Source organism: Loxodonta africana, chromosome 7 (assembly GCF_030014295.1).
Source record: "Loxodonta africana isolate mLoxAfr1 chromosome 7, mLoxAfr1.hap2, whole genome shotgun sequence".
Taxonomy (NCBI): domain Eukaryota; kingdom Metazoa; phylum Chordata; class Mammalia; order Proboscidea; family Elephantidae; genus Loxodonta; species Loxodonta africana.
In genome coordinates, this window is record NC_087348.1 from 86197715 (window position 1) to 86220362 (window position 22648).

General features: G+C 42.8%; 1 protein-coding gene across 3 annotated transcripts; it reads left to right on the forward strand.

The window, feature by feature from the left end:
* Window positions 1–755: 755 nt before the first annotated feature.
* On the forward strand, window positions 756–21816 carry LOC100670565 (E3 ubiquitin-protein ligase TRIM21-like). 3 transcript variants are annotated; one of them, XM_064288587.1, is made up of 7 exons: window positions 756–859; window positions 2550–3004; window positions 3497–3598; window positions 4677–4901; window positions 7769–7791; window positions 8468–8568; window positions 8904–21816. In XM_064288587.1, exons 2-7 carry the CDS (start codon window positions 2597–2599, stop codon window positions 9452–9454), a joined length of 1410 nt encoding a protein of 469 aa, XP_064144657.1. In that variant the 5' UTR covers window positions 756–859; window positions 2550–2596; the 3' UTR covers window positions 9455–21816. The 3 variants fall into 3 exon arrangements, with proteins under 3 accessions (XP_064144657.1, XP_064144656.1, XP_064144659.1); XM_064288586.1 differs by lacking the exon at window positions 756–859 and adding an exon at window positions 998–1112; XM_064288589.1 differs by lacking the exon at window positions 756–859 and adding an exon at window positions 1131–1333.
* The last annotated feature ends 832 nt before the right edge of the window (window positions 21817–22648 follow it).

Sequence of the window (22648 nt, forward strand, 5' to 3'; positions counted from 1 at the left end):
CAAACAACAAAGGGTCTACAGTGATGTGAAACAGTCATTTTCAGGGTGTCTTTTTTCTTTGATTTTTTTCACTGTTTCCACTCTGCTTTCAGGGACTGTTTATGTTAACGGATTCAACGGAATAGGTGTAATGGATTGGTAGATTTATCACTTTTATTACCAAGCAGCCAAACAGAATGACAGGATCCGCTCTCCACAGAACCCACTCACCTTCCCATTCCCCAGGCTCTAACCAAGGGATCCGCAGTTTCTGTGTCCCTGATGCTCACTGAGGGTAAAAAAAAAAAAAAAAGGTAGTGGAAATTACCCGTTTTTCTGAGAGCCCGGTTCCTTCCTTATGCCCCAGTAGCTGACTTTGTCCCCACAGTCAGTTAGGGCGGGACATGACACACTCCTCTAGAGTGGGCAGCTGCCGCGGAGGGGAGAAGGTCTGAAAACGACCCATAAACCACAGAGAGTAATTTCAGATCTAGGACTTAAGACGGAGAGACTACGGGGGACTCAGCCTCAGCTGCGCAGAGCAGGGAGGGGGAAATGGGAGAGAGGCATTACATTTGATAATGGGAGAGCGTGAGCCTAGGACGAAGTGCTGCTGAGTTTTCCTTCAACCCCAGCTTCCAAGATGCCCAAGTCTAGGGGCTCAGAATCTTCTAATACCTCTCGCACCCCAACTCCTCCTTGTCTCTTCCCGTTTGCCCTCCCAATTCTCTTCCTTTCCTGCTGCTAATCTTTCTCTTCCTCCACACCCATTTCCCTTCAATTCTCCTCCCACTCTCCTCCCCTTTTTTTGACTCGCCTTTGAGAGGAAATCGAAAGTGAAATTAGGGGTCCGCCCTTGGCCTTTGAGTGCCCTGTTGAGGTGAGTGAAGCTGGCTAGGCTGGGGGATCCCAGCCTCCCCTTACCCAGATTTGAAGATTCCCTTCCACCCCTTCTCCCTTGCGGAACTTGGTCGACCCAGCAGGTCTTCCCGCGCGGGCGCCTCTGCCTAGAAGGAGGCTCGGCTCTGAAGTGACTGCAGAGTTAGCCGGCGGGAGCCAGGCCGCCCTGTTGCCGCGCCCGTCAGGGGTGGAGTGGCGCGCGAACCTTGGACTACCAGGATTGTAACCCGGAGGTTGGCACAGGGGAGCCCAGTGTGGGGCGGGCCAGCAATCCTGGAAACGGAATTTCCCTTCCCTCCTCTTTCCCCTCGACGACCCTGGGTTTTTTTCCTATCTCCAAAAATCCACCTCTGCAAGTGAGAGGAACAGGGCTGCTCAGGACGTTGGACTAGGATGTATCCTGGTCCAAGACTGAGGTGCTCAGTGCCCTGGAGGAAATGAAGACAGGAACCAGGTAGTCAAGAGAAGAGCCCAGGGAGTGCTGGCCGCACTTCTGAGCGCACAGTGTCCCCTCCCTTCCCAAGTAGCTCCCTTCCCCCACTGGCCTACTCCTCAAAAGTAAAACTCCTAAATTTATTCCTTCTTTTTCCCTGTTCCTTCCTCTTTTTCATTTTAGTCTATGTAAAGTTATGCAAATTATTGCATCTGTTTATTGATGTACACATGTATATGTATATATACATATGCTTTCATCAGGTCCACCCCAGCTTAAATATGTATATGTGTATATGCATACATGTATATATCTACATTTGACTCCTGCCATTATTGTAAAGAGGAATGACTTGTCCCTAGGTGGTGCAAAGGGTTAAGAGGCTCAGTCTGAAAGGTTGGTGTTTTGAGTCTATCCAGAGGTTGGGTCTTTTAGAGGCACCTTGGAAGGCCTGGCAATCCACTGAAAAACCCAGCCATTGAAAGCCCTGTGGAACACAGTTCTACTCTGACACAAAGAGGTCCCTATCATTCAGATAACTAGTTTAGTTTATTGTTATGATTAACTTTTCAGCAAAATCAGTGATTGATTACATGAGATGGGAGAAGATGGATGGAAAAAGCCTTGGCCCTGAGGGAAATCTTCATTAAAAAAAAAAAAAAAATCACCAGAAGGACTCCCAAAGTGGCAATTGGTGGAAGTGGTCCTAGTGAGAAAGCTGGAAACCCCACAGTCTCATATTCAGGCCCAGCCCTCTGACCCAGCACCTCCCACCTAGACCTCCCTTCCTGTCAAATTGGCTACTATGCCTGCCCCCACAGACAACTTGATGTATTTGAATGGGCTCAGCCCCTAGCTGGGTACAGGATTTTTTTTTTTCTTCCCATCCCATCTTCCCTTCCTTTTGTCATTTCTCCCAGGCAGTTGAAGTATTTTCCCCTTGGATTGTAATGGAGACCCTTTGAAGGATTTAAGCTGGGGTGGACATGATGACAGCATAGTTGTAAAGTTTTACCTCTGAGATTCTGGACAATTATATTTGCCTGTTTTGCAGACTCAGTTTCCCCTTCCGTCTGACCAGACTATGGAGGAGAAGTCCTTGTTATTCAGATTGATGTTCTTGCTTTTTCTTGTTTTTATCCCCTCCAGTTCACCACCCCCATGCCCTCCTTTGAATCATTTTATTTCTCTCACACAACCCTTCCCATTTTCTTTCCTTTTCTCCTCTCCCCACTAGTCCCCCACAAGATCTCCGTGGTGCTGTTTAACAGGAACACTGCCCCTATGGCCTCAGCGAAGCCCCTGGCAATGATGTGGGAGGAGGTAACATGCTCTGTCTGCCTGGATCCCTTCGTGGAGCCTGTGATCATTGAATGTGGCCACAGTTTCTGCCAAGGATGCATCTCTGAGGTCGGGAAAGATGGCGGCAGTAGTTGCCCTGTGTGCCGGCAGAAATTCCTGCTCAGGAACATCCGGCCCAATCGGCACCTGGCCAACATGGTGGACAATCTTAGACAAATGGACCAGAGCACCAAGGAGGACATGAAGGGGGATCAGTGTACGGTGCATGGAGAGAAACTTCAAGTGTTCTGTGAGAAAGATGGAAAAGCACTTTGCTGGGTGTGTGCCCAGTCACGGAAACACCGTGACCACTCCAGGATCCCTATTGAGGAAGCTGCACATGAGTACCAGGTGAGGCCTTAGCACAAAGCATGAGCAGGTGAAAAGGAGATGGGCCCTGATTAGTGCTTTGCTCTCCACAGCTTGTGATAGGACAGAGCGGCCTCTGGAGTTGAAGGACTGGGGAAAGAAAGGGTGTCTCCCTCCCTGTCTAATCTAAGTGGAGAGTTGCAGACTAAACACAACCTTCTCATTCCCCAAGAGTAGGGAATATGCTGTGGGAAAATCTGGCAAGGATCATGTTTCCTTGTGGCTTCCTGGTTAATTAGGAGTGAGAACGCCCCCTACCCCTGCCACCCCAACAGTGTGGGTCTAGTCTACAAGAAAACATCAGACTTTTTCTGAAGTATTCCCATTCATCAATTCCAACATCACTCAAGACTCCAGTGCTCCAACCTTCTCTGCACCCAGGCTTTTCTAAGAACCAAGATGACCTTCCCCCACCCCATGTTACCCCACCCTACTTAGTCTGGTTAGGGATTGACTTGCTTTCTCTCTCTGCAGGAGAAGTTCCAGGTGGCATTACAGAAGCTGAGAAGAGAGCAGGAGTTAGCTGAGAAGTTGGAAGTCGATACTGCTGAGAAGAGAGCAGCCTGGAAGGCAAGGGTCACACCCAGAAAGGGATCTTAGATCAGAAGTCTGGGCAGAATTCAAGTTCGTGGGCTCAGCTATACCTATCTGAATAGCTATAGGGTTGGTATATCTCACTCTCTGAGAACCAGCCATCCTCCTTGTCTCCTGATAAAGGGAAATAAGAATGAAGGAGGCTAGAAGGAGAGCTTCCAATCAAACACAAAGATTGAGAGTCTATAGGAGAGGGGGTTGAGTGGGAGAAACCATACCTTAAAGCTCCCTGATCCTCCGAGCCCAGTCTCAGCAGATGACAGTACCAGTGCTTGGTGTCTGGGACAAAGGTATCTCCAGAGAGCAGCCCAACGACTATGCCTTGTAGGAAATGGCAAAGGCTGTGAGGAATGGGCTTAAGGGTTGAAGTAGGAAAACCAGTTTCAGCAGGTGTTTGCTTGACCATGTCCAGATCACTGGTCCAAAGTATAACAGAGAACTAAAGCTTGTTTCACACTGGTGAAGGAGTTTCATACTAGTGGAGGAGGGGCAGGTCAGGGATTAAGAAGAATGCAGAGAGCTCCTGGACAACAAATCCCAGAAGAGGAAGATTTAAGGTGAGGGAGGGAAGAGCCAGGCTGCAATACCAAGCAGTGACCCTCCAGTTACCAGCAAAAGAGAACAGGCAAAGAATATTCTGGTAACTTCCCTTTCCCATGACTTAGAAATGGTATTTTGAGCCTCTCTGTGTGAGCTAGTTCGGGGTGGGGTCAGGTATTAGTCTGTTAACAACTCAGAGAGAAATGAAGGCCAAGGGATACATTTGAGAGGTGACTGGCTTTTGAAAGAGAGGTTGAGAAAAGTCTTGGGTGTCATAGGCTGATACAGGTATGATTGTGGGCCAGTTTCAGTGGGCTCCCACCAATCCCAATCCCCTCTTAGTCCCAGATGCCTTACCTGCTAGTCTCCCAGCAAGATTCTGTGTTTGTGTGTCCCCAGACAGAACCAGAGTGATGAAATCTGCAGAGGATAGAAATAGGTACCCACACCCTCCATCCTTGAACCTTGAGTTATTCTGATAAAAACCATACCTCTCTTTCCCTTAACACTAAAGACAAAGGTTGAGATACAAAAATCAAGGATTCACGCAGAGTTTGTGCAGCAGAGAAACTTCCTGGCTAAAGAAGAAGAGAGGCAGCTGCAGAAACTTGAGAAGGATGAGAGAGATCAGCTCAGAATCCTGGGGGAGACTGAGGCCCATCTGGCCCAGAAAAGCCAGGCCCTGCAGGAGCTGATCTCAGAGCTGGAGAGGAGGAGTCGGGGCCCAGTACTGGAACTGCTTCAGGTGAGACCAGGGAGAGGCTACCTCTGAGATTCAAGGAGTAACTAGAGAAAAAACAGTTCCCTGGGTCTACCATTAGAGCAAATGGAAACCTGGTCCTTGGAATATTCTTAAATAAACCGAATTAGGATTCATGGATGGTTTTCATTCAAGGTATAGAATGGTACAAACTTAGGAGGGAATATTCCATGCGGCAGAGTTCCTGGCTGGTACAAACAAGTAACATGCGGAGGTTCAAGTCCATTCAGAAGCACCTTAGAAGAAAGGCCTGGCAGTCTTCTTCCGAAAAAACTCAGCCATAGAAAACCCTGTGGAGGCCAGTTCTACTCTGACAGACATGGGGTTGCTATGAGTCAGAAGTGACATGATGACAGCCGGCTTGGTTTTTATTCCATGCAACAGTGAACAGAAACGGACGTCTTTGGTAAGTGCCTGACATGTACTGGGGGAGTGACTTTGAGAGAATCCTTTAATCTTTCTGAGCATCAGATTTCTCATATGTGAAATGAGTATTATGTTATATATTTCAAAGCATTTTTGTGAAAGAATCCACTAAGGTCCGTAGAGGAGTGTCTGGCCATTGGGGAGGGTTTAATAAATGAGATACAACTAAAAACACTGAACTGAAAATCAAGAGATAGTAGCCCAGCCCCGGCCCTGCTGTCAGTTCTCTCCATAACTCCAGGTTAAGTCATTTTCCTTTCCTGGACCTGATTTCTTCATTTGTAAAACAGCGTGGTGGGAAGTGGACTAAATAACATGGGTACTCCAAACTTTAGCCATAAATGTATCACCTTTATACTTTCTGCTACTTCTGTGAACTGCCTAAATGATTTTAACATATTTTTCCTTAAAATGTCTCACTTTTTTAATCTGAGTAAGTTTAGTTTAAAAGGAAATTTGTCCTAAACAATAATAGCCAAGAAATTATGTGTTGATATACTGTCGTCATGTGCCATCAAGTCAGTTTTGACTCATAGTGATATAGAACCGCCCCATAGGGCTTCTTGGCTGTAATCTTTATGAAATCAGATTGCCAGGTGAGCTGTCCATGGAGCTGCTGGGTGGGTTTGCTTTTGGTTAGTAGCCAAGTGCTTAACTGTTGCACCACCAGGGCTCCTTGTTGATATGTTACTTATATTTTATTCTAATTTATTTCATAACAATAATAATAATAACTGCAAGCTCTTGAATAGCACGTATTACATGCCAGGCATATCTTTATTTCAACGCAATGAGGTGGGTGCTACTATTATTCCCGTTTCATAGATGAGGACACTAAGGCACAGAGGCATTAAGAGTCTTAATGAAAGACTAAAGCTAAATAACTTGACCAAGTCCACCCAAATAGTAAGAGGTAGAGCTAAGATTAAAATAAGTACATAGCTATTTTTTAAAAATTCATCAATGCCTGATCCCAGTTATACTAAATATCCAGGATAGGCAAATGCATAGAGATAGAAAATAGATTAGCAGATACTACTGGCTGTGGTAGGGAATATGGTTATGCGGATATGGGAAGTTAATGCTTAATGGGTACAGAGTTTCTGTTTGGGGTGATGAAAAGGTTTGGAAACAAGTAGTGTTGAAGGTTGTACAACATTGTGAATATAATTAATGTCTCTGAATTGTATACTTAAAAATGGGTAAAATGGCAAATTTTGTTTATATGTATTTTACCACAATTTTTAAAAAGTTCATCTTTGAACATTGTACTTAAAATCATCTTGCATCCATCATATGTTTACCTTACTGTGGGAAACCATGGACCAGATGGTCTCAGAAGTCCCTCTACTCTCACATTCTACACCCACTTCTCACTTATCGACATGGTTAGGTTCCAAAGACCAGGTCATTTTGTGAAAATCAGCATTACGTAAAAATGGAGGATGACCACATCAGATCACAAAGTGCAGGATAACTACATTGTTACAAAACTGCCAAATTAGGTCATTACATAACTGCCAACCCACTGAAAATGATGGCCCAGGCAAACTGACACATAACCTGAACCATCACAGCTGGCGTTACTCTCTCTTGCACCTCGGTGTCTGTTACAGCCAGACATACTTCGTTAATGTGTAAAATAGTAGGATAGGAGATTTTTTACTCTTGTTGTAAATACAAAATTTTGGATAATGATATCATCACTAAGTGAGGAGTAAGTATACAGTTCTTCTTTTCCCACATCTTCTCCCTCATTGTCAGATGTGGTCATGAAGCCATTTCTTTCTGGCTTGTGCAAAAAGGCTGATCTGATCTGGTTGACCTGACAGGCACTCTCTTCCCATTATCCAAATCTTGTTTCTGCCAGACATTGAACTGAGCTTTCTGGTATAGTTTTGACTAGGCCTAGGAGCCTACCAACTCCCATGTGAGGGCCCCAAACTCCCTGCACAGGAATATTCTCAGATGATTTGATTTTACCTAATGAGGGGCAGCATTAGGTACAGCACAGGATAGAGCTTTGACCAACCAGCCCTTCTTCCCCAAACAACTCAAGCCCACAAATGAGATAGAGCAGTTTCTGGGGATCCTGGTTTAGACATTCTCTCCCTGTGATTCTCTCTAGGCTTCAGCCAGGACTGTTTTCCCTCTGCCACCCTGGATCTGGGCTTTCTCATTCATTTTCTGAGTCAGAGTCCTTAAACTGAAGATCTTTCCTATAGCTATAGGTCACACCCATGCTAGGTTCCTGGTTACCCCACAACCACCCACACTCGAAGCTGGTCAGAAATGGCTTCCTGCCCCTAGAATGGGGTAGAGCAGTACCCTAGGACCACAGGTTTGTGTCACATCACCCTTAGGACCAAAGTCTCAGTGGTGAACCAGTAACTCCAGAACTTACTCTCTGTCTCTTTTCTCCTCAGGACGCTAAAAGTATCCTGGAAAGGTAAGGAGAGGTTTTCTTTGTAAGGGCAGGGGATGACAAGCATATGCACCTATGCAAAATGTTCTCGAGTTAGAAAAACATGTGCTGACGTTTTCCCCATCCTCTTCCCTATTCTCAAGGACCTGATCGTCCATAAAATATTTTCTAGTCTCAGAAGGCTGATTAATGGGCGTCCCTGTTGGTGAGTTGCCCACAGTGATTGGACTATACTGTCTTCCCAAAGTGAAGCTGTGGCAAGCAGAAAAATTCTGGGAAGCTCTGAGTCAACAGCCTGCTGGGATTCCTTTTTTAAATGGAATTCAACCAGTTCCAAACCCCCGAGAGCCATGAGTAAGATCCACAGCATGGACGAGACTCCTTGAGTTCCTTACAAAAGTGATTCAGCCTATGTCAGATGGCGTTGCCTGTAAAATGCAGTAGAATGTGCTCAAAGGGTGATCAGGCTTGGAGAGGAGATAGGGACTATCTGCATGCTGCGGAGGCTCATGTAATTAGGAACTCCTGGATAGGAACTCAATCCCTCCTCCACCAACCCCCAGGGACTGAATAAAAGATGTTTGTAAATTTGGGTAGAATTAAATTACCACAGTCATCCATGAGGGAGGTTATGGCATTAGGGTTCCAGAAGGATGTGATAGAAATTGGAGATGGAGGTCTCAAATTCTCTTTCCGTCAGGAGTGAGGCCTGGAACCTGAAGGAGCTAGGCGTTGCCTCCCCAGACCTGAGGAATGAGTGCTGTGTTCCAGGGCTGAAGAATATGCGGAAGACACACGGAGGTGAGGCAAGCTCTAGGAGCTGTGGGACTGGCCCACATGGGGAGCTGAAGGGTACAATGTGGATGCGGAGCCGATGCCCAGGGTGGGGGAGAACAGCAGCATCTAGAAGAGATGGCAGGTTTGAGTAGGTGGAGCAGCATGGAGATAGTGAAAGTGGTTCCCTCAAAGGTCAAGGCAAGGGCCAGAGTTGGCTGGGGTGCTGTTTCCTCACACGCTGAGGCTCAGGGTCGCTCCCTTTCCTCATCCCAAAGTTTAACACATGCACAGGCCACTGACCATCACTGCCCCCAGCCACCTCACACTCTCTAAGACTGACCATGGTCCGCTCTCTGCAGTACACGTCACTCTGGATCCAGACACAGCCAATCCGTGGCTCATCCTTTCTAAGGGTCGGAGACAAGTGAGGCTTGGATACACCTGCCAGGACTTGCCTGAAAATGAAGAGAGATTTGATAGTTATCCCATGGTCCTCGGTGCCCAGCACTTCGACTCTGGAAAGCTTTACTGGGAGGTAGACGTGACCGGAAAGGAAGCCTGGGACCTGGGGGTTTGTAGACACTCTGTCAAGAGGAAGGGACAATTTACGCTCAGCCCTGAGAATGGCTTCTGGACAATTTGGTTGTGGAACAAACAAAAATATGAGGCTGGCACTTCCCCCCAGACTTCCCTCGACCTTAAGGTGCCTCCTCGCCAAGTTGGGATCTTCCTGGACTATGAGAACCACACTGTCTCCTTCTACAACATCACTGACCATGGCTCCCTTATCTACACTTTCTCTGAATGTGCCTTTGTTGGGCCTCTGCGGCCCTTCTTCAATACTGGTTTCAGTGACGGAGGAAGAAACACGGCCCCTCTGACCCTGTGTCCACTGAAGCTGGGATATTAGGGGTCCACTGACCATTGGTCTCTTCTGGATAGTGCTACCTGCTCCCTGTTGATATCCTTCCCAGTTACTGCCCCTGCCTCTTTCCATTAACTGAGCCACCTCTGCCTCTGCAGAAGTGTCAGCATCCCAGCAAGCAGGCCTTGACAGGGAAGTCACTGAAAGTCAAGGCCCAGTGGCTTTCAACAGCAATATTCCTGCCCTAGATTGCATATGATTCCCTCCAAGGAAGCAAACTACTTCTATTTGGTCCAGATTCATCTGGATCAACCAAAAACATGTTTCCCCCTTGTTTATGTGACTTAAATTTTGTTTTCTTCTCTTCATCCCTACAGCCATTGCCTTTGGTCAGATCTCTGTTCTATCTTTCTAGGTTTACCAAGAGGCTTCCTGAGGGAATTATGCCTCAGTCTATCCCATTCAGAGCTCATTTCTCGTCTACATCTAGAATTCTCTTTCCAGCAGACACGCACCTGATCATAAGTGGCTCCACATTGCCTATAGAAAAATAGCCATGTTTTTAAATTAAGGCTAAATTATGCAAGCCTTAGATTGCCATGGTAAATATGCAGCCTGTTATGCACCAAACCTCCGCCCACCCCCGCCACACACACGGACACCTTAAACCTCAAACATGAAATATTTGCTACTGTGAACATGTTTAATATTGATGTGTCTTTGACATTGTACACAGTGTTTTTCCTGCCTGGATCATTCTCCCTTCTTCTACACTTGGAATATTTGGTCTTGGATTGTGAGACCCAGGTCAAGAGTCCCTTTTGTTACTCCCTGTATTAGTTACATATTGCTGCTGTTACAGAAATACCATAAGTAAATGGCTTTAAAGAATAGGAATTTATTTTCTCATAATTCTGCAGGCTAAAAGCTCAAATCAAGGTCTCGGCCATATTGATTTCTTGTCAATACCCCTGGACATTCCTTGGTTCCTTGGCGTTCCTTGGCTTGTGAACAATCCTCACACGGTGTCTGTCTTTCCCCGTGTGCGTGTTTTTTTCTCAGAAGTGATTAAATTTAGAACCCACTCTACTTGGGTATGACCTAATTAACAATGAAGAAAACCCCATTTCCAAGCATGATCACACCCACAGGTACAAGGGCCAGGATTTAACACTTTCAAATATTTCTAAAGATTTACCTCCTAGTAAATCTTTCGCAGGAGGGTATTTGAAGATAAGCACCACCAAAATGAGGGAAGAAGCCAAAAATAGAGAAACATGGGCTGCAACTAAGAAACTGATACAAAGAGATACAATACAGGAGAGGGTGTAGGCTGCGACCAAAAAAGAACCAAACCCAGTGCCATCAAGTCGATTCCGAAAAAAGAACCAAACCCAGTGCCATCAAGTCGATTCCGACTCATAGCGACCCTATAGGACAGAGTAAAATTGCCCCCCGTAGGGTTTCCAAGGAGCGCCGGGCAGGTTTGAACTGGCAACTCTTTGGTTAGCAGCCATAGCACTTAACCACTACACAACCAGGGTTTCCGTAGGCTGCAAGGGGGCGAGGAAATTCCTTGATTAATGGTGAGCAGTGTCAGCTGTGGAGAGTCCTGGAGCACCATGAGTCTAGATTGAATCAAGGGGATAGGGGGGCGCCGGAAGGAAATTCTAATACGAAGAAAAGACAGAAGCTTGTTTGAAACATAATCCTCATTTCCGGTGGAAAGTTAAGGTATATAAAAACCAAGCAAACAAACAAAAAAAATAGACAATTATTAACTCTAAGGAGGAAAAAAAAACTTATACAAGAACTGTATTCACTGTGTACTTCACTTATTAATTACATTACTTAATGATAATGTAAACATAAACATGCATCTTAAAAATCATATTAATAACAGCAGGAAAAGTTTATGTGTCTGAATGTGTATGAGGGGGTACGTGTAGGAAACCTAAATGATCAGCTTCCATATTAAAAAAAAAAATCAGTAGATAGCATATAAAAATGACTTAAAAATTTTTGATCAAGGAATAACAGCATGACCACCCTGACAGGGAACACATAAGAGAGCCCCTGATGGAGCAGGAGAAAAATGGAGTGCAGAATTCAAATTGCGGTAAAAAGACCAGACTTACGGTCTGACTGAGACTGGAGGGACCCAGGAGGACATGGCCCCTGGACTCTCTGTTAGCCCAAAACTAAAACCATTTCCAAAGCCAGCTCTTGAGACAAAGATTAGACTGGACTATAAGACATAAAATGATACTGGTGAAGAATGTGTTTCTTAGCTCAAGTAGATGCATAAGACTAAAAGGGCAGCTCCTGTCTGCAGGCGAGATGAGAAGGCAGAGGGGTACAGGAGCCGGTTGAATGGACACCGGAAATGCAGGGTAGAAAGGAGAAGTGTGCTGTCACATTACAGGGAGAACAACCAGGATCATATAACAATGTGTGTATCAATTTTTGTATGAGAAACTAACTTGAGCTGTAAACTTTCGCTGAAACCGCAATGAAAAAATTAAAAAGAAATAACAATATAAGCATGCTGTTTTTATGGAGGTAGATACTAAAGAAACAGCTATAGGTGGAAACCGTAGTGGTTAAGTGCTACGGCTCCTAACCAAGAGTTCGGCAGTTCGAATCCACCAGGCGCTCCTTGGAAACTCTATGGGGCAGTTCTACTCTGTCCTATACGGTCGCTATGAGTCGGAATCGACTCGACGGCAGTGGGTTTTAAGTGTTAAAGTAATTGCTTCTGAGGAGAAGGAATCAGAGGTAAGGTAGGAAAGGGAACTTCTATTTTTTATTTTAAGCCTTCTAGGACTTTTAGAGTGTTAAATTATTAGTATTTGCGGAAATTAAACTAAAACCAATGATCATAATAAAGTGCCTACCTCTTCACCAATAACAAATTTTTAGCTCAAAAATATACATTCCCTCACTTCACTGTCTCATTCTCGCTCCTCTCTCTCGTTTTGATTTCTGGAGCTAAAACTCCTCTTCGAGCATCAGATTATCCCCTTAGGGCTCCTTTGAGAAGCTGGGGTGGCTCAAATGAACCTACTCTTTCCTGAGAGGAGAGTCTAGGAAGCTGGCATTGGAAGAGGCATAGACAGTCTATTGGAGATATTTCCTGCAATGGACAATTGCAACATGGCCACACTAATGCTGTATGAAAATGAACTTCCTCAAGGAATAGAATTCTCCTAGAGAAAATGGAAAAGTGGTGGCACCAAAAAAGGACAAGGGTACAGTGTATGCCCCATAGATTTGATGATGAAAAAGCAAGTGAAGAAGACTAGAAGGAAGAAGCCAGAGGTCAAACATGATCAGAAATGGGTGGCGAACAGCCTTCAAAAGCTGATGGAGATTTGAGAAAAGGAACAGCCAAGAGAATGTGTTTTGGTTGGAGCTCTAGAGGAAAGCTGGGGAGTTGGGGAATTGTCTTTGAAAATATCTGCTAGGCAAGTTCCCATTTATCCTAAAAGCCCTTACCCCGTGCTTCCTTCCCATAGAAGTTTTCTTGAACCTGCCCAGACATCCTCCTGCCTTGTGCTCCTGAGCAATCTCCCTCTCCCTCTCCCCTGGAACTCCTCAGACTCTGCCAAGCATATCAGTGCTTTGCTTGCATGATCCATCTCCCCTAAGTCATACTTTTTAACTACTACAGAACATGTCTTATTGATCAGGAGCTACCTTTTTATCTATTAAGCATCTCTAACAATCTTTGACTTTCTTGATGGATTGGGTACATCCTTTCACCAGTGCATACCTACAACATAACGCAGATGGAACGGCAAACAGCAGAGTGTGAGGGGAGAAAGACCAGGTGAGAGAGCAAATAAGATTAATGGCCAAAGCAAAACTTCCCTTTAAGGAGACAGGGCCCAAATCCAAATGAGACTCCAATAGCCGTCTCAGAACTTGCCATATATTTCTGCCCTGTCAGCCCAAATTTTGGTCATTGGTGTTCTCTACAATCTCTTCACAAGGTTCCAAACAAAAGTCCTGATATTCGCATCACCATACACCTGTGAAGAGTTCTAATATCTAGCTCTACTCACCCCTGTTCCTACAATCTCACCTCACATAGGACAAAATCAGTCATCAGCCTCAGACCAAGTCTTCTGAGACAGAAATGGAATCAGTGGATTAGAGAAAACTTAGAAGAAGATTGAACTACAGAGCTAATTATCTTTGAGAATTCTCAGGATGCAGCTTTTAGTCCAGGAACCAGTGCTCTTGGGTTTAACTCTACCAAATTGCCCACAGCTCCACATGGCTGAAGTCGTCATGGCTACTTCCATCACCTTTTTCTGTTGACACCTGGACCTCTGGGACCTGTCCAGCTATTTTGTCTCTATCCTCAAATTGTGTGTGTACTTATTTGTGGTTTTCTATACCCAGAGGCTCTTAATTCCAACCTAGTGGGTTTTTTCCCCCTGAGAAATTTCCTGTGCCTCTTTCAAGAAGTGTTACACCCACCTTAGCCAAAACTCTCTACTACTTACAATCAATGTGTGCAATTTAACAGGTATTTTTCTTAGCAAATCTTTCTTCATAACTAAGACAAACTTTCAAGTTCAATTTACCCAGCTGCTGTGATAGAATTTATATTTTAGAGCATAAGATAGTGACTTTTAATTAAAGGTGTATGTATGACATGCAGGACTATTTGCAGTAGCATATGAATCATAATTGCTGTGAAAAATGCTTGTTACTTTGACTAGAACTGCAACAGGCCATTTAATGTTCAGTGTAAAATATATCATGACTGAGATTGATAGATTTACATTCAACTTTCTTTCTTTGTTTTTATCCTCCTTATAGATTACATATTTCTGATTATAGAAGTAGTATATAAAAAATGAAAAATATCAGGTAATTCAGAGTGGCATATAAAACCAACTGAAAATCTCATCTCTTACTGATAACCGTTACATCTGTTTTACTAACACAACCCTTCATAATGCATGTCATTCTGGAACTATTAGCACATTCGTGATGAATATGTTGCCATGAAACTGGGCTCCCTAGTATGAAAGGAAATTATGGATTAGGAAATAGTAGAGGCCAAGTGGCAGCCCTTAGCTATCCTAAGTAAAGCAGGCAGAATGAGCAGCAATGCCTCAGAGGCAATTGGGATGCCTTGGCCTATAGAGACTTGTGACAATGAGTCTGATGAGGAAGGCTGGTGAACAGATCATATTATTTCCAGAAAGGAGATAAATGCAACTGAATAGGTTGTTCCTTGACTTGCATAGTGAAAAAAAGAAAATTCAAGAGGTGAAATACGAAGTCTGACACAGCATGGAAATGGCAAATTATAGCCCTGTTGCCAATGTCCACATCCTAGTCAGTTCACAAGACTCAGAGTTAACTTCAAGAAGGAATCTTCTTGCCAGCACAGATAAAAGCAGGAAATAATCTCCCTGGTCCTTTCCAAAAGGTACCTGAGGGCATTTAATGAGTTAATTGAGAATGGAGGAAAGCAAAATATCAGAATTTTTAAGGAGTATTAGATATAGGATCTGAGCTGTCACTAATGACAAGGGACCAAAAATGTGATCATCTGGGGCCAAGTAGGGAGCCTGGAATTCTGTTTCCACCTGGTGATAACAAGGGTTCACCCCATTCCTATGCCAGCATGGAATCATGCTAAAGTAAGACATTTAAATAGATCCAGAGTCTAATAACATCACAGAAATCTCAGCAGGACTTTTGGTCCTAGGCTAAGGAAGCTCCTCTCTCTCTGTTCTGAGAGTTAATGAGCCCAAAAGCCGTTCGATTAGTTCTCTTCTTATTCCTTCTCTGCTGGAGGATAGAGGACGGAGTGTGTTCACAGGTGAACAAAGATATTTTTTGACCCAAAGAGAGATGCTCTGATGAGGAAGGCTGGTGAATCCTTGTGTTCCATTTGTGTCATGTACTGAGGCTGTGACTCTTCTGGAGGAAGACATTTGGCAATGGCCCAAGGTTCCCTCCTAAGGTTTCAACACTGCATAGGGGGAGGGAAAGGAGTAATGCAAGGGAGAGGGGAACAGAGACCTGAGTGTCTAGAATATCTGCTTCTATGCTAAGCCTCTCCCAGGTATGCCATTTTGGCTTAGGGTGGGTCTCCATAAGGCAGACTTGAGGCCATTGTAGGAATCGACTCAACAGCAATGGGTTTTTTTGGGTTTTTAAGAGAAATTGGGAGGAAAAACTAGCTTCCGCAGAAATTGCCCCCATGCTTCTATTTCCCCTCTGTGTGAGAACTCCCTGAAGAAAATATTTCTCTCCCTGGCTCCTTCCTCTTCCAAAGTAAGTCCTCTGTCTGAGAGACTGATGACTTCGCTCTCTTCCTCATCCCTGAAGAATCAGATTCAGACTGAGAGATGAAGGTTCCGGAGACAGATTAATCAAATAAGAAGCATCCTGGACAGTGAGGAGTAGATGGCTCTGCAAAAGCTGCAGAAAAAGAAGAAAATGTTATAGATAACCTGGTAAAGGGTAAGAATGAGCTGGTCCAGCACAGCCAGTCATTGAGAGAACTCATCTCAGATTTGGATTCAGGGGTCAACAATGGAGCGACTGCAGGTGAGTCTTGGGAAAGAGCCTTCACATAAGAGATTCAGGAAAAAGGAAGACTTCCTTTAGTGGCATTCCCTTCTGTGTTCCTGGCCTTCATTCTGGTGGTGACACTAAGAAGTTCCGATGGACCTACAGTACCCTTCCCTACAATCTATTTCAGAAGTTGGGATAAATTAAATGCATGAATAAGGGAAAGTCCCACTATCATTCATTTGTACGGGAGTGGATTATCCTGTCTTGAGTCAATCTCTTGTGAGATATAACAGAGACAAATGAGCAGAGAGACTGGGGAACCTCATACCACCAAGAAAGTAGCACCTGGAGCAGAGCATATCCTTTGGACCTAGGGTTCCTGTGCTAAGAAGCTCCTAAATCAGGGGAAGATTGATGACAAGGACCTTCCTCCAGAATTGACAGAGAGAGAAAGCCTCCTCTATAGCTGGTGCCCTGAATTTGGACTTCTAGCCTCCTAAACTGTGAGAGAATAAATTTCTCTTTGTTAAAGTAATCCGCTTGTGGTATTTCTGTTATAGCAGCACTAGATAACTAAGACATCTAGCTTATCTTCTGGTGTTGTGTATTGTTAATTATGGTTTGTATCCTGTTTATGACATGTATTAGGGCCCCTCGTGTTGACCCTTTATACTTTTGGGTTTTGTATTTAGGTCTTTGATCCATTTTGAATTAGTTTTTGTGTATGGTGTGAGGTATAGGTCCTGTTTCAATGTTTTTACAGATGGACATCCAGTTTTGCTAGCACCATTTGTTAAAATGACTGTCTTCTCCCCATTTAATGGACTTTGGGCCTTTGTCGAAGATCAGGTGACCAGGTTCTTGATTCTGTTCCATTGGTCAATGTGTCTGTCATTGCACCAGTACGAAGCTGTTTTGACTACCGTAGCTGTATAGCATGTTCTGAAGTCAGGTAGTGCGAGACTCCCACTTTGTTCTTCAGTAACACTTTACTTATCTGGGGACTCTTCCCTTTCCATATAAAGTTAATGGTTAATTTTTCTATCTCATTAAAGAATGCTATTGGTATTTGGATCTACTCCTGAGGTTCACCTCTCAGCCAAAGATTAGACAGGTCTATAGGAGCCCTGGTGACATGGTGGTTAAGCATTTGGCTGCTAACCAAAAGGTCGACAGTTCAAATCAACCAGCTGCTCCTTGGAAAACCTATGAGGCAGTTCTACTCTGTCCTGTAGGGTCACTAGGAGTCAGAATCGACTCAGTGGTAATGGGTTTGGCTTGGTTTTTTATCGGGCTACCAATAGCACATGTGAGGAACGTGCTTCATAGTTCAATCATGTATACGAGACTAATGGGCACACCATCCCAAAAGGAAAGACAAGAAAACAGGAAGGGACAGGAAAACTGGATGAATGGAAATAGGGAACCCAAGGTGGAGAAGGGGAGAGTGTCATTACGTCACACGGTAGGCAACCAATGTCAGCATACAATTTGTGTATTAACTGTCTAATGAGAAACTAATTTGTTCTGTAAACTTTCACCTAAAGCACAATAAAAAAATAATAATGAATATATATATTTCTCATGCCTATTTGCAGTCATGCCCCACTCCTTCTCCTCAACCCCAGTTAACCACTGATTGCCTTTCAGTCTCTATTGATTTGCCTTTTCTCAATATTTCATGTTAATGGAATAATATAATACATAGCATTTTGCCTCTGGGTTCTTTTTCTTTGCCTAATGCTTCTGACGTTCATCCAGGTTATCGTGCATGAAGAGTTTGGTCCTTTTTGGTGCTGAATAGTATTCCGCTCCATTTTGTTTATTCATTTAGTTGATGGACATTTTGATAGTTTGCCATTCTTTTTTATTATGAATACAGCTGCTATGAGTATTCCAGTATATGCCTTTGTTAGGCATGTGTTTTCATTTCTCTTCAGTAGAATCCTGTGAATGGGCTTGCTAGATTGTATGGTAAATTTCTGTTTAACTTTTTGAAGAACTACCAAACTGTTTTTTAATGTGGCTGCATACCATTTTACACTCTCACCAGCAAAGCATGAGGGTTCAGGTTCTTCCAAGTACTCACTAACATTTACTATCGTCTTATTGTTGAAATCTAAGTGTGTATAAATTCTGAATATAAATAAGTTCTTTATGAGATACATGATTTGCAAATATTTTTCCTCAATCTCTGACTTTTCTTTTGAAGTACAAATTTTTTCCAACAGTTATTAACTGAATACTATATGAATATAATACTATTTTTTTATATGCGATGCATTGACATTACATCAATCAATAAATAAGATAGAAATCCCTGCACTCATGGAATATAAGCATTCTTTTTCATTTTCTTTCCTAATGTCGATTGTCATATAGGAGATTGACTTTGTGTTCTTTTGCCTTACAGTTCTATGAATACAAACACATGTAGATTTGTTTAACCACCATCATATTCAGAATAAAGAAGTACAAGTTATTTATTTTAACAAAGTCCAGTTTTTCATTTTTTCGTTTATGAACTAGATTTTTCCCCATCTACAAACTCTTGGCCCACTCAGGGTTGTAAAGACTTTTTCCTTATGGTTTCTTCTAGAAATTGTACTGCTTTAGCTCGTACATTTATGTCTATGATCCATTTGTATTAAGTTTTGTGTGTATTTGACATAAAAGCTTAAGTTTGTTTCTGTTTTTTTGTTTGTTTGTTGCATGTGCATTTCCAATTATTCCAGCAATATGTTTTTGAGAAGACTATCCTTTTCCCCACTGAATTGTTTTGGCGCCTTATCAAAAATCAATTCACCTTCAGTGTAAGAGTTTACTTCTGGACTGTCAATTCTGTTCCATTGATCTCTGTGAATTCCAATTCACCAAAACTATACTGTGTGTGCCCATAGAGAGTTTTGAAATTGCTAATGTAAGTCCTCCAGTATTGTTCTTTTTCAAAAATTTTGTCTATATCTTTTGCATTTTCATGTAAATTTTATGATTGCTTATCAATTTCTGGAAATTGAATTTGATAGAGATTGAATTTAATTTATAGATCAATTTGGGGAGAATTAACATCCCAACAATGTTCAGACCTCCAGTCCACAAACATGGAATATCACTCCATTTGTTTAGATCTTCTTTAAATTCTCTCAGCAACGTTTTGATGTGTTCAGTATACAAGTCTTGCACTGATTTCATTAAATTAATTCCTAAGTATTTGATTTTTCTCAAACTATCACTAATGAAATAGTTTTTTTAATTTCATTTTTTAATTTTTCATTGCTAATGTACAGAAACACTTTATTTTTTATACTGATCTTGTATTCTGTGACCATGTTAATTAATTTTTAGTTTTAATACTTTTAATGTATTCTTGGGGTTGTCTACATATTATATTCTACATATTAGCTCATGTTAATTAAGAATAGAGACTTATTTATAGTCGCCTTTCCAACCTGGGTGACTGTGATCTGGCAGTTGGCAGTTACGATGTTGAAAAGAAACAGGAAGAAAGACATCTTTGCCCTTTTCCTGATCTTACAGTTATATCTTTTCACCATACTTATTCAATCTGTATGCTGAGCAAATAACCCAAGAAGCTGGAAGAAGAATGAGGCATCAGGACTGGAGGAAGACTCATTAACTACCTGACTATGCAGATGACACAACCTTGCTTGCTGAAAGTAAAGAGGACTTGAAGCACTTACTGATGAAGATCAAAGACTACAGTCTTCAAAATGGATCCACAATCAGTGCCCATGGAAGCAGCAGTTAAGCAATTAAACAACTTACTACATTGGGTGAAACAGCTGCAAAAAGGCCTCTAAATGTGTTAAAAAGCAGATACCACTTTGAGAACTGAGGTGCACCTGACCCAAGCGTGGTGTTTTCAGGCACCTCATATGCATGTGCAAGAGGGGCATTTAATTAATAACGATGACCAAAGAAGAATTTACGCCTTTGAATTATGGTGTGGGTGAAGAATATTTCATGTATCATGGACTTCCAGAAGAACGAACACATCTGTCTTGGAAGAAATACAGTCAGAATGTTCCTTAGAAGCAAGGATGGCAAAACTTTGCCTCATGTACTTTGAGCCTGGCATCAGAAGGGACCAGTCCCTGGAGAAGGATATATTGCTTGGCAAAATAGAGGGTCAGCAAAAAAGTGGAAGACCTTCAAGAAGATAGCTGGACACAGTGGCTGCAACAATGAGCTCAAATACAGTAACAATTGTGAAGATGGCACAGGACCAGGCAGTGTTTCAATCTCTTGTGCAGACGGTCACTATGAGTCGGGATTGACTTGACACCATGTAACAACAACAACAACAACATCAACAAAATTATGAGAAAATAAATTTGTGTTTGTTAAAGGCACCCACTTGTGGTATTTCTGTTACAGCAGCACAGGATAACTAAGACAGTATAGACAAATGAAAAACTGGGAAAATATATATACAAAACATATCACTGATTTTATTGTACACACACACCTAGGTTTACCTAATACATGTTGTTGTTCTGACTCATTGCTACCCCATGTGTGCAGAGTAGACCTACTCCATAGGGTTTGTAAGGCTGTGATCTTTCAGAAGCAAGTTGCCAGGCCTGTCTTCCAAGATGCCTTAGGGGCGGGTCCAAACTGCCAACCTTCCAGCTGGTAGTAGCACTTAACCGTTTGTCCTACTCAGGGCCTGAACGCTGAACCATAAAAAGTAGAGGAGGAACTTGCGGCATAACAGCGTGAGAAGCTCCATGGATTCCAGCAAAACTGGTGAAAATTATGAAAACACAACCATTTAATTAATATCTCTGCAAATGGTCTTTAATTAATAGCTCTGGAAATGGCATTGAAAGTAGGAGGAGGACGAAATCTCCTTTAAGATACCTAATTTTGAAGCACATTTACTCTGTGACCTGAACTATCCGTATATGTTGGCTCTCTTTCATGTAAATTTTTAACACTTCATTGCATGAAGTGTGGTTGTCAGCCTAGCTGATTTGGCATCATGGAGGAGCTACTTGGAAATGCGGAATATTGGATCCCACCTTGGACTAATGGATCATAACTTGTATGTCAAAAAATCCTCATGTTATCTGAATGTAGTAATTGGAGTAGTGCTATATTAAAATTCAGGTCAGAGATTTTCAAATTTTATACCTGAGCATTTTTTTTTAAATGCTAACACCTATTTCCCACTACAAGAGACCTGGATTCAACTTATATAAATTTTGTTCTGAATCCAGTGATTTTTAACAGCTCCCCAGGTGTATACAGTCAAATTTCAGAGACCCCTGTTTAGGGCAGTTGTCTCAAATGTTGGTGTGCACCAGAATCACATGGTTGTTGTTGTTTGTTAGGTGCCATCGAGTCCATTCTGACTCATAACGACCCCATGTACAACAGAACAAAATACTGCCCTGTCATGTGCCATCCTCACAATCATTGTTACACTTCAGCCCATTGCTGCAGCCACTGTGTGAATCCATTCCTTGAGGGTTATCCTCTTTTTCCATGACCCTCTACTTTACCAAGCATGATATCTTTCTCCAGAGACTAGTCCCTCCTGATAACAGGTCCAAACACATGAGGGAAAGTCTTGCCATCCTTGCTTCCAAGCAGCGTTCCAACTGGCCATACTTCTTCCAAGACAGATTTCTTCATTCTTCTGGCAGTCCATGGTATATTCAATATTCTTCACCAACGCCATAATTCAAAGGCTTCAGTTCTTCTTAGGTCTTCCTTATTCGTTGTCCAACTTTCACTTGCATGTGAGGCAATTGAAAATATCATGGCTCCGGACAGGCGCACCTTAGTCTTCAAAGTGACATCTTTGCTTTTTAGCACTTTAAAGACGTCTTTTTGCAGCAGATTTGCCCGATGAAATGCGTTGTTTGATTTCCAGACTGCTGTTTCCATGGGCGTTGATTGTGGCTACAAGAAAAATGAAATCCTTGACAACTTCGATCTTTTTTTCATTTATCATTATGTTGCTTATTGGTCCACTTGTGAGGATTCTTGTTTTCTTTATGTTGAAGTGCAATCCATACTGAAGTCTTTCATCTTCATTAGTAAGTGCTTCAAGTCCTCTTCACTTTCAGCAAGCAAGGTTGTGTCATCTGCATAATGCAAGTTGTTAATGAGTCCTCCCCCAATCCTGATGCTTCATTCTTTTTCATGTAGTCCAGCTTCTCAGATTATTTGCTCAGCATACGGACTGAATACGTATGGTGGAACAATACAACCCTGACACGCATCTTTCCTGACTTTAAGCCACGCAGGATCCCCTCGTTCTGTTCAAAGGACTGCCTCTTGGTCTGTGTGCAGGTTCCACATGAGCACACTTAAGTGTTCTGGAATTCCCATTCTTCACAATGTTATCCATAAACTGTTACGATCCATGCACTGAAATGCTTTTGCATAGTCAATAAAACACAGGTAAACATCTTTCTGGTATCCTCTGCTTTCAGCCAATATCCATCCGACATCAGCAGTGATACCCCTCGTTCCATGTCCTCCTCTGAATCCACCATGCATTTCTGGCAGTTCCCTATCAATGTACTGCTACAACCACTTTTGAATGATCTTCAGCAAAATTTTACTCGAGTATGATATAATTAATGATATTACTCAATAATTTGCGCATTCTGTTGGATCACCTTTCTTTGAAATGGGCACAAATATGGATTTCTT